Raw genomic sequence first — 12,502 nt, 5'->3', positions numbered from 1 at the left:
AAAATTCCAAGTCGATTCGAATCCCAATGAGTAATTTGCCCAATTAGCCTTGATGTGGTTGAACCATTGGTCAATTTTGACCTCAATTGATTTGGCTTCTCCAATACCAGTGTTATTAGAACCGGACCGGATCGGGCGATTCGACCGGTCAGACCGAAAACCGGACTATATCCGATCCAGTTAGCTTAAAAATCGAAAATGCATAAACAGACCGGTGAATCCAAAAAATCAACTGATTTTTAGACAAACCCATTCGAACCGGCCGGTTGATGGGTTCAGTATTTTAAAAGGAAATTTGGATCCCTCGAAGCCAAAATCCGAATCAAAATTGAATCGACTAACGAACACAAGTCTAAAACCCTAGTTCTCTTTCTTCAGTCTTCACTCTTCACTCTTCACTCCAGTTCAGTTCAGTCATCGGCTGATTCGACTCATTAGTGACTTCAGTTCAAGGCTGAGCTTCATCTTCCCCTTCGAGAAACGCAAGATTGCAACACGTTTCGGCTTCTTCTTCTCCTTCTGTCTCTTATCGGCTTCTCCTCATCAAGTTGGATTAATCAGCATCCTCCCCCTCCTACTTTAATATCCTGCAGCAATTCGCACCTAGCGAATTCTCTTTGTGTGAAGTTTGTTCCTTTTGAACAAAGAATTGGTTATTTGGTAGTTCTTGCGTTTTATTTTAGGCATCTACTAGAGTCTATGTCTCTAGACTGTCAAGTATGAAAAAAATGAGTGAAATATTCCCTGTGGGAGTCAAATTAGTTGCTGCTAGTTGAGTTAATTGATGAATTTATTTTATTTGAAATGTTGATTGCTTCAAACTGTGTAGAATTCTCTATCCGAAACTTTTTAGGATTCTCTGTCCATGAAGTTTGTTCCTTTGAATGATGAATTGGTAGTTCTAGCGGTTTAGGCGTCAAGTAGATTGATAAGCATGAAAAAAATGAGTGAAATATTCAGTGTGTGTCAAATTAGCTACTGCTTCATTTATTGTATTCTGCCTTATCAGCTAAAGCATGAAAGAGCTGTTATATAATAAGGTCATATAGAATCACATGTTCAAAGTTTCAAACCTATTCTTCGCATGCCATATCTGTGCTTTACTGCCTTACTTGACTCTAGCATTTTCATGATTCTAGCGTCCTAGTCCAAGGATAGACCATAAAATTTATCGGTTAACAAGAAGATACAGGGTTAAAAGCGGGTAAATACTTTTAACTGCGTCTTCTGCTGAATACCACTCACTCCAAGGGCAATCATTATCCCACTGTGATCTGGTATGGTTTTCAGCTAGAGAACTTCCCCCAGATTCTGAAACTTCATCATCAATTTGTTGAGTAGAATCAGCATCATCATTCGCCAGGGTACTAGAGCATTTGAGGTGACAAATTTAATGCATATGCTCGTTACAAGCTTGGAAAAGCCTTGCTATTTGACTGATTAGTGCTATACTTGGGAAGATGAAAATGAAAGAATTTTGACTCGAGAAAATGCAAGTATTGAACTCCTTCGAGAGTGAGTTGTTCTGAATTTGTGCATTGCAATATATGCAGGGGAACAGATAATGCCCAATCCTCATGGCATACTTGTAGACTTGTTAGACCGCTTGGTGATCATCCGGGCACAAACCTATGGCCCTACTGAGATAATACAGGTTCTTCTTCTGCCTGTACTTCAAATTTCCAATAAAACACCCTTTTGCCCATATCCAAATATATAAATATCACGCCTAGTGATTTATGCAAGTTGTTTCTTTTCTTGGGCGGATTATCGCAATTCATGCTCAGGTGGAGGATGAGGAAAGCCTGGCTTACTTGGGAAAAATTGGACAGAAAATATCTTTAAGGTCTTGAATTTCATATGATATTTCTGCTTGAGTTTAAATGTAATTTTACTCCTCCATTGTAGTGCTTGGTTTATTCATTTTTTCCCTGTCTTTACAGGCATGCAGTGCAGCTATTGTTCCCTACCAGTGTCGTGGCCAAGATAAATGGCCAAGATAACATTTGCAAGGAAGTTTTTAGTAATTCCTCAAGACACGCAGTCGCCTGACCACTTAATTTTTCGTTCCATCCCTGGTATTCTCATGTTTGTGTTTACAATCTGTAGGCGGACATTGAGGAAGTAACTACTATATATCTTGATGCCAAGACATCCAGAAGGTTGCTTCATTGAGGAAGTAACTACTCTATATTTTTTGTTCCATCATTTGTATTCTCATGTGTGTTGTCTCTAATCCACTTATTTCTTTAGGCGATTTCTTTTGACATTGGAAAAGCTTCTTTAACTCTTGACCAACTTGGCACTGTCATAAATACGAGTCATTTGCAATCAGATGCAAACAAAATTTTTTTCTTGTATTTTTTGGACACATATTAATTACTATCTAATATTTATTACTATTTTCTTGTATTTTGTATTATTTTCTTTAAATAATAAATATTTATTTATTTTTATAATTAAACATGCGGTCCAACTCATCGAACCCCCAGTTGAACCCATAAACCCATGAACTCATACCTCAGCCAATTTGAATGTCCGGTCCGGTTTTGATAACACTGTCCAATACCCTTTGACTGCCATTGACCGAGTCCAATTAGCTTCCCATCATTGAAACAATGCATGTCGCTAGTCTTATTCCGATCGATCATGAATGATAGTCGGGTCTTCCGATGGTCAAGTTTGACTTTGACTTTGACCAGGTTTGATCATTGACCCTTCATTGACAAAGTTTGATCGGGTCCGTTCTTATATGTTCTTTTGTTGTTTCTTGTTCTGTTTATGGTGCTTTGTTCGGTTAAGCATTCCTAGGCCTTTTTTTGCTAATTTCCCTAATAGGGTCCGGGTTGACTTTTTCGGTTAACTTTGACCATTTTGCCCCTGCGGTTTAACAATTAGAACTGCATTTGGAACTTATGTGAACGGGGAAGCATTTATAGATATGGGAATATTTACCCTTATCTCATTAATGTCTATATTTTTCCTTTCAGAACTCCCACTAACTTCACCATTCTCAATAAATCTCGCATTTTCGGTTTCTACAATTCTTGGACTATGGTTAGGGCAATAAAACCTGTACCCTTTGGATTTCTCTGGGTAACCTATAAAGTAACCACTTATCATTGAGAATCCAACTTCTTTCATGTGGATTATAAATTCATGCTTTTGCAAGCGTCTTAAACTAGGTTTCCTTCTAGTCCACAACTCAAAAGTACTTTTCGAAAGGCCTTACTGGGAAACCGATTTAACAAATAAACAACAGTTTTTAGTGCATACATCCACAATGATTTGGGCAAGGTGGGATTACTCATCATACTCTTAACCATATCCATTACCGTTCGATTTCGCCCTTCTGCAAACCCATTTTGTTGAGGTGTGCTTGGTATAGTATACTGTGCACATGTGCCATGTTTCTCGAGGAGCAAAGGGACTAGGACACTACCCTATCTCATCACATTTCCTATAGTATTCACCACCTCTATCAGACCTTATGATTTTCACCTTTTTATTTACTTGCCTTTCAACCTCATTGATGTAAGTCTCAAGAGCTTCAACTGCTTGAGATTTTTCATTAAGCAAAATAGATATAACTATACCGTGAAAAATCACCAATAAAGGTGATAAAATAACTTTCTCCATCGAAAGATGGAGCATCAAAAGGACCACATACATCAATGTGTATAATTTCAAGAAGCTGAGTGCTTCTCGTGGCTCCTTTCTTACTATGTTTGGTTTGTTTTCCCTTAATGCAATCCACACATATTCCAAGATCAGTAAAATCCAAATTCGGAGTAATTTCATTCTTTACTAATCTTGCTAATCTTTCTTTGGATATATGACCCAAACGTCTATGCGACAAGTAAGCAGAATTCTCATTTGACATGCTACGCTTAATACCAACATTCTGATAAACAGTAAATAAGGATTCCGCAAAAGAATCATTAAGTTTCAATTTATATAATCCATCACAAAGAGTAACAGAACCAATTAAAGCAGTATTCTTTAACAAACTGAATCACCATGTCCAAACTTAACAGTAAACTTAGAAATATCAAACTTCAAAAGAGAGATCAAGTTCCTAGAAAATGAAGGTACATAGAGAGTCTGGAACAAGTCTAAGCGATGACCGGTGTCCAGGATGAAATGATAAGTCCCCACACCTTCAATAGGAGCCTTCATACGATTTCCCATGAACAGAAAGTTCTCAGTTGGGCTTATGGTTTGGATCGTAAGGAATCCCTGCATCACGTTGGATACATGACTAGTAACACAAAAATCAAGCCACCAAGTATTATTAGGAACTTCAGTTAAGTTTGATTCGAAACATACATAAGGATTATATTTAGGTTCGAACCAAGCCTTACGTTTCAGGTTATCTTTCTGACAGTGCCCTTCTTTCTTGTAGAAATGACACTTATCCGCCTTTTGCTCCTTCTTTTGAGCCCTAAAGCTTTTGCAGGTGCTTTCTTCTTCTTGAACTTGTTGGCCTTCGCTTCAAGTCCTTTACCAGCTCCTTGACCCACAAGGTTAACAGAATAACTTCCTTGTTTCTTTAGTCTCGATTCCTCTTGAGTGAGCATGCTGGACAATTCACTAATATTCCACTTATCCTTAAGAGTGTTATAGTTGATTTGGAATGGTCCATACTCTGGAGGCAATGAATTGAGAATAAACTGCACTGAAAAGGAGTCATCCACATTCATCCCCAGGGTCTTTAACCTTGCTGCAATATTAGTCATCTCGATGATATACTCTTACATACTCTCAACCCAGTATTATACTTCATGGTCATGAGCTCAGCCATTAAAGTACCAGCCAGTGACTGGTCTGCAGAACGAAATCTTTCTTCCTCAAACTTAAGGTATTCCTTGGCACTTACTGTTGGTGGAATAGTGGTCATAATGTTGTTGGCAATAGTCATTCTCATAAACATAAGGGACACTCTGTTAGACCCTGTCCATGCTTTATGATGAAACTTTTCATCCTCACTGCTCTCATCTGTAATGGCAGTAGGCTCATCTTCCAACAGTGCTAAGTCAAGATCCAGAACACCTAAATGGAAATGGACATGTTCGCACCATTCACAAAAGTTTAATCCATTCAACACAGTAACGGATGATGCATGTGAATGAAGTGAAACAACAGGTGCAAACATATATGTATATACATATATACATATGCTCATTAGATAAGCAATCACATAATATACTCAGATAATCAAATCATCAGAATATATCATAGCACTGCTTTGGGTAGATACTATAATATATTATCCTTATTAAATGCCATTAATAACTTAAGTAGGTAAATTAAATATTTTCAGCCAAACGTACATGATATCTTTGGATATATAAGTATATATGATAAAAAATACTAATATACCCCATTATGCTCACTAACCAGAAAAAACAATTTACCTTAGGGTAAATCCTGAAGTTCTAATCATAAGTGAACGTTTATTTATCCATTTATTTTCCGTTAAAGGCATTTCATTAATATATGGATAAATTATTCTCACATATGCATGATAAAAACGCATTCTAGTTTGGCCACTTTGGTGGAACAACAAACTATATATCATAATATAATATCATGCATATATTAGCCTTAGAGTTTTATTTTATCTTATTTTATTTAATAAAAACTCTGATTGCCACTTTAGAAAACTGATCATATCCATTAAGGCAATATCAAACATGATGGGAAAAATTGTTTCCTTTTTAAAAAAACTTAATCAATTCCCTTGAAAACTTTCTTGAAAGTAGCAAATTTCCCTTTAATAAAAGGTTTTTACCTAATATAAAATTTTTCCCGTGACCAATTATCATTCATCACTACGCCATCAATATTTCAAGAAATATTTTTTTTCCAAAATAAATATAGAGCTAAGTTGTGGTATATTACCAACTCGTAAACTCCGGTTCCCTTTCTACCTTAGGGTTCTAAATGATTTGATTTTGACCGTAAATTACTCGTCTATCATTAATCAATTATGCTTCACAATTGCATACAGAAGCAGTGAAAATAATCAACTACCAGACAAACATAAATAAAACTCATGACATACACCGAAATCAATAAGCATAATGAAACAAAATTAGGAATTATCCCAAGATCAAAATTTTAGCAAGAAGATTGATCCTTCATGCATCCTCATAGATATCATTATAGAAGTATAGCAAATAAACCGTACATGTAAAAGCTTCTGTACAAAAATATCAAATAATAAAACTTCCATTTAGCCAACAAAAATCCCAACTTGTATGCATACAGAACCATTAATGAATTAAAAAATTCGAGCTTTCATGCCCAAATCCGTTAATCGGTACCCACTCAAACATTACCATACTGGTAGGACCCATCATTTATGATGACAAACGAAAGAAACATAATCGGAGAAAATTCCTACCATACTGGTAGGACCCATCATTTATGATGACAAACGAAAGAAACATAATCGGAGAAAATTTCTTCCTTCAAAACCTTTGGTCTGATACCACGTGTAAACATAAATATTCGTAATAGGTCACAAGATCAAAATCTTGAACAAATAATTCTCACAATAAGAAATAAATAGGTTTCTCTCCCTTAACCCTCTTTCTCACGTTACACAGACTTTCTGATAAAGTAATTTCAGTGTGTAACCCTAATGGGTAGGGAGAGGACCAATTTATATCTATTGATCATTAATCCTGTACGTCCATCGAGTAACCGAATGAATGGATGAGATTTAATTTGCTATTAATATAATTACAGCAGTTTCATTAATTAGGTAGTTGTATATACCCAAAATATTTATCATATCAGGTCATATAATCTAGAATATTCTAACACAGTGTCCTTTCCATCAAAGATTCTGAACATCCTTGAGGTACTGGAGTTCAAGTCGATGTGGTGACTAGTGTTTAACTGTTGGGAGGTGGATTTCGGACCGTTTCTATTTGGATCCAGGTGGCAGAGCGCCCTGCTAAAGCCCTACATTGACTGTTTCAATCGAAAAACACGACCTGCAATTAGAGAATCCAGTCCGATATACAACATATACGAAAGAACAACTAAGAGCAATCAATGTGATGGTAGCTCAGTGGATGCATTGGTATACATTTCAAGTTCCAATTTAGGGTATCGCAAATGAGAAGGCGAAGATCCCCTATTTGTTGGTGAATGCATTTGCGATAATAGTACTCCGACAATGGGTTTGTAGATGGGTTTATTGGAGGGTGGCAGTGATGAGTCCAAATTTCTGGTCTCGAGGTAGCTAATTAAGGCTCAAATTAAAATTCGGTGTTTCTTCTATCAATTCTTGGTGAGATGAATTGGTATGGTATTTAGTCTCGTCTAATATTTTCTCAACTACTGGAGGATCATTGGGAACATGAACAAGTAAATGAAAAGCATCTATCAAGAGTAAGAGACGGTTGCATTGTACTTCGATTTGTCCGCGTCAGGAGCACCGTCCCTACTTAATTCCTTATGGACTAAGGACTTGGGGAACCAGCAAAAAGCAGTAATTCCTTGTGGACTAAAGCCCCTTTCCCACTATTGAGCCAAAAAAAAAAAAAAGTCACCTTTCCCAGTTATTTCCTTATGGACTAAGGACTTGGGGAAAACAGTAAATCATCCCTTTATAAATTTGGATGACTCTTCTCTCTTGTCACAAAGAAGGAGCAGCTTAGGAATCATTAAAAGGCAGAGGCTGTGGCGAAAGCATGGAGAGCACCAGAAACAATGGAGATGATGCCTCTAAGGGTGATGAGAGCAAGCAGGAGAGCATAACTATCGGAGATGTAGCGGCCGCAGGGTTAGCGATCGCAGGGTTGGTGATAGCAGGGGGCATAGCATGGGCTTTCGGGAGCTCTGGGGATCGGAAGACAATGAAAGCCCCGGGAAGGGATCATCGCATGTACAGGGATGACTTCCAGCGCGACCCTTCAGATTACTTCCGCAATCTCCGCAAGAAGTAGTTGATGGTCTCTCAGAAGTTCGTATGATGCTGATGGTGAAGAACAGTAGTCAATCATTAAGTTGCGAGTCGACCTAAGAAGTGCAGCTGTTATGTTATCTTATGTAGCTATTTTCTTTTGCTTTGTTTGGTGTGATTTTAAATTTTTTTGTGTTTGTCGACAATGGTATTGGACATGAATAGAGTTGAAAAAGTACTCTTGTAGTAATGCAGATGCTCTATGGACTATAGTTATTCATAATCAATTTTGAGTTATTATCGATAATATGGTGGGCTAACATTATCTTTCTAGTGGTAAATGATGGGCATGTAAAAAAAAAGGCGTAATCGGCATGTGTATTTATGTTGTTTCCGATTCCAATCATGTAAATTTCTCATTACAGCTGCTGCAACAGCTTAACACTTTCAATGCGGCCAACTCCGTCTCAGTTTGTTCATTCGTCGGCTCGCAAGCCCAATCTCGCAGATAATGTTAACTTAGTTTACGGTTGAATATTCGGCGTCTACCACTGTCCGCGTCTTTGACACAATCAACAATTATTCTAACTTAAACCAAGGCTGGGATATGATATAAGTAATAGGGTGATGCTACCATGGTTGGTAGTAAAAATAACTATCACGGCTGTTTTATTTTTGACCGTCAGATTTCTTTACTTGCGATCCTGACCGTACATGTGTCGTAGTTTTTTTTTTCTCTTATTTAAGATCCACCCTTCATAATTTGACTATGGATATTTTAGACCACTCATCTTCTTGTGACGTTCGGTCTCACCCGTGAACGAGCTGGATCCACTTCGATATTAATTCGAACCGCATTGCATCGGTAAATTATGTAATTGCCTTATGTTGGAAGTTTATGTCGTTGCTCATCCACTTACCTACAGGTGGGCTTCGTTTTCTTCCTCTTCGTTTCTCCTTAGGCAAGAATAGGGGAACAAATTGAGGGATTCATGCCTCCCATCCTTCCCCGAGTTTGTGCTAGAGAGAAGCTGGGTAGAATTGATCAAAATTAAGGTTCATATTTGATGAATTTGGGTTCATATTTATATAAGAAATTTTTCTGAGAAAGAACTAGCAATTGCTATGCGAACTTATTTTAATTAAGCTTAGTTCCATTGCGTGTATTTGATGGGCCTAGAGTGATCAGGAAGGCATTGGAAGCAAATCTTGAACTTTTTGGACATTGATAATAGATATATATATATATATATATATGTAGATAAGTAGATGATCAATTCTTGAAAGAATAAATTAATCAAAGCAGTTTTTGGACAGGTGCGTATATGCATTGATGGGCATAGGCTTGGCTCTACTGTACATATTGTTTCGATGCTACTGCTAATGAAATTACACTACAATCAATTATACGGCGACTGATTGCTGAGAATGGTAGATAGCAATCACGGCGAAGCCACCTCGACTGTTCAGCAATAAATTTGCCGAACCGTGAGGCTGGAAGGAAAGGGAGAGGAAGGGGAGAGGAAGGGGAGAGGAAGGGGAGAGTCGGGCTCCGAGCTGGAGGCAGAACTGGGAAGGGCTGGCAGTCTCAGGTCGGTGACGATTGTCGGCGAGATTGAATTTTTCACGGGCAATTTTTGGGATTTTTCGAAATTGTATGTTGGCTTCAATTGTTTTTTGTTCGGTTGGAGATGGGGAACAGAAGACGACATTGTATAGCGTTTCTTTACCTTTTAGTAATTAAATGATTTTTTGTTTAGTTGAATTGGTGCAATTTGTTTCGATTTAATATTGAAGCGGGTCTGGCTTGTTCACGGGCGAGATCGAGCGTCAACAGGAAGATACGTGGCCGAAAATATCGACAGCCAAACTATGAGAGTGAATCTTTAACAAAAAAAAATTAATACATGTGTACGACCAGGATCTTACAATTGTTTCGATATTACAAATAATTAAATTAATACAGTAGGCTTGGCTCTACTGTACATATTGTTTCGATGCTACTGCTAATGAAATTACACTACAATCAATTATACGGCGACTGATTGCTGAGAATGGTAGATAGCAATCAGGGCGAAGCCACCTCGACTGTTCAGCAATAAATTTGCCGAACTGTGAGGCCGGAAGGAAAGGGAGAGGAAGGGGAGAGGAAGGGGAGAGTCGGGCTCCGAGCTGGAGGCAGAACTGGGAAGGGCTGGCAGTCTCAGGTCGGTGACGATTGTTGACGAGATTGAATTTTTCACGGGCAATATTTGGGATTCTTCGAAATTGTATGTTGGCTTCAATTGTTTTTTGTTCGGTTGGAGATGGGGAACAGAAGACGACATTGAATAGTGTTTCTTTACTTTTTAGTAATTAAATGATTTTTTGTTTAGTTGAATTGGTGCAATTTGTTTCGATTTAATATTGAAGCGGGTCTGGCTTGTTCACGGGCGAGACCAAGCGTCAATGGGAAGATACGTGGCCGAAAATATCGACAGCCAAACTATGAGAGTGAATCTTTAACAAAAAAAAAATACATGTGTACGACTAGGATCTTACGTAAAGGGATCTAATGACTAAGAATAAATCAACCATTATGGTTGTTTTTCCTTGCCAGCCGCTCTAAGATCTCCAATAAGTATATGCCACAAGCATCTTCAGAATTATTAGGTCTAATGTGTGAGAATCCATTTAGATTCCAAGATCTAGTCGAATCTTGTTTATGCAATTCATATTATATGATGGAAATAAAAATAAAGTGCAATTACATTTCTTTGTTTTTTTTTTTGGCTTGGAAAAAGAGGACATGTATGCACTTGACCAAAATGCAAATAATATATATGAACGAACCAAACCAAATGAAACCTTCTAACACACTCTTCAAATTATTCGTTGTTATCCTCAAGGCTCAGAGAATCGAACTTCTAATGCAAGTGCAATGTGAAATCGTCTAGCTAATTGTTCCAAATAATACTGCAATCAATGATAAAATTGTTCGTAATGGCATGAAAATGATTTTTTTATAAATAAATTGGGTTACAGGGAATGGCAATTTAGTTCGCCTGTGGTCTGCATAACATTGTTTCTAGTGTTGCACCGCATATGGAACAATGATATGGACCAGGTCTGGGATAGATCCGAGCCCAATAAAATTGGCCCAATAATCCGGCCCAGTCAGACATAGCGGACTCGACAAGGCCCAGTCAGTATACCCGGAGCTGTGAATAAGCCCTAGTGAGGGAGTTGAAGCCCCGCTGTCCGGCTCAGATTCCGAGCTTTCCAGCTCAATCCCGGGTCGATCTTCTTTTTCTTTCTTCATTTCCCACAATTATATATACATATATATATACTTAAATACCGCATTTTTACGTTTTAAGTTCATGTACCACACTCTCTTCTTCTTTTATGTTTTTTCTCCGCTCATCACTTCCTGTTGAGGCCCTCGATACCGAGACTCGGTAGAGAAAAGAGGTCGGATTAACCCGAAAACTTCGTTTCGTCGATAATGCATTCTTCATATTATGCTTATATATGTAAAAATGTATATATATATATATATATACACATATATAGTACTCTTATATATACTACGATATCTACATTTGCACACCGTTACAATGCCCGTTTTACATTTAATTTTCCTTTTTTCAATCTTGTTAATTAGACCCGATTCAAAGTAATCGAAGTAGTATAGTGTATAGGGGACTCGATGTTCGTCTCTTTTCCATGTTAGCTCACGGGTACTAATAATTAACGGGGGAGGCCGAATGTTATTTGATGTCTATGATGTTTGATTTTGTTCAATTTGCACGAAAATGGATTAATCGGTTTAGGATCATGATAGGATAATTAATAAAACTGGTCAAGCATGTTCACATGGATTAATTGATAACCAAATTGCATGAAATTGAGTCTTTAAATCTCGGCAATGTGAGGTCCATGCATGAAATCAGTTGATTGGTCTCATTTGGCCTAAGAAAACGAAAATTTGAACAATTTGTGGGGAGGATGTTTGGATAGGGCCGAGACCCCTAGTGGATGGGAATGTCAATTTGGGTGTTTAATTGATTGAATTCGAACCTAAAATTGATAAATTACACCAGGAAGTAGTTTAATCATGCTAATTGGCTTCCGAGTACTTGGGATTTGCTTGCATGAAATAACATCCATGTTCACTTGTACTCTAAAACTGGGAGTTAGAACTTCAGGAATCATGTCAAGATCTCGGCTATTTGGCGGTTTAAGTGTCTAATCATTAATTTCTTCACCTTTGCCATGAAAACAAAAAAAAATTACAATCTCTCTGTCATTTGTATGCCACGGCCAAGTGGGGTTTAGGCAATTAAGATTCCAATTGAACTAATTTTGTTAAATAGAGGAAGAATTGGGTAAATTGAACTTGTAAGGATTACGGCCACTTGACATTTGAAGTGAGAGTACACGGGGTTGGATCGATGGAGTGTGAGGGGAAGGAGAAGGGCAATTGGAGGGGAAAAGCACACTAATGAGGTCCTCAATGAGTAAAGAGGTGGCCAATGATCTTATCTAGGCAATGGTGGCAGGGATCTGGGCCACTACTATCCCAAATTTATCTCTCTC

At 37.7% G+C, this 12,502-nt stretch overlaps 1 protein-coding gene across 6 annotated transcripts; it reads left to right on the top strand.

Moving 5' to 3' along the window:
* The first annotated feature begins 303 nt into the window (after positions 1 to 303).
* Positions 304 to 2,360, top strand: LOC116201573 (ruvB-like protein 1). 6 transcript variants are annotated; one of them, XM_031532852.1, is made up of 6 exons: positions 304 to 1,204; positions 1,291 to 1,381; positions 1,554 to 1,654; positions 1,788 to 1,846; positions 1,944 to 2,023; positions 2,110 to 2,360. In XM_031532852.1, exons 3-6 carry the CDS (start codon positions 1,565 to 1,567, stop codon positions 2,118 to 2,120), a joined length of 240 nt encoding a protein of 79 aa, XP_031388712.1. In that variant the 5' UTR covers positions 304 to 1,204; positions 1,291 to 1,381; positions 1,554 to 1,564; the 3' UTR covers positions 2,121 to 2,360. The 6 variants fall into 6 exon arrangements, 5 of the variants coding, with proteins under 5 accessions (XP_031388712.1, XP_031388711.1, XP_031388709.1 ...); XR_004155898.1 differs by having other exon boundaries at positions 1,291 to 1,364; positions 1,944 to 2,292; XM_031532851.1 differs by having other exon boundaries at positions 305 to 1,654.
* The last annotated feature ends 10,142 nt before the right edge of the window (positions 2,361 to 12,502 follow it).

This window comes from Punica granatum, chromosome 3 (genome assembly GCF_007655135.1).
Source record: "Punica granatum isolate Tunisia-2019 chromosome 3, ASM765513v2, whole genome shotgun sequence".
NCBI classification, from domain to species: Eukaryota; Viridiplantae; Streptophyta; class Magnoliopsida; order Myrtales; family Lythraceae; genus Punica; species Punica granatum.
This window is presented reverse-complemented; position numbering and strand designations above follow the sequence as displayed.

Excerpts from the sequence above, each read along its gene's own strand:
- LOC116201573 (XM_031532849.1), top strand. The coding sequence starts at position 1,565 with ATGCCCAATCCTCATGGCATACTTGTAGACTTGTTAGACCGCTTGGTG. Across the intron at positions 1,655-1,787 it reads GCCCTACTGAGATAATACAG|GTGGAGGATGAGGAAAGCCT; the intron begins GTTCTTCTTCTG and ends ATTCATGCTCAG. Across the intron at positions 1,847-1,943 it reads GGACAGAAAATATCTTTAAG|GCATGCAGTGCAGCTATTGT; the intron begins GTCTTGAATTTC and ends CTGTCTTTACAG.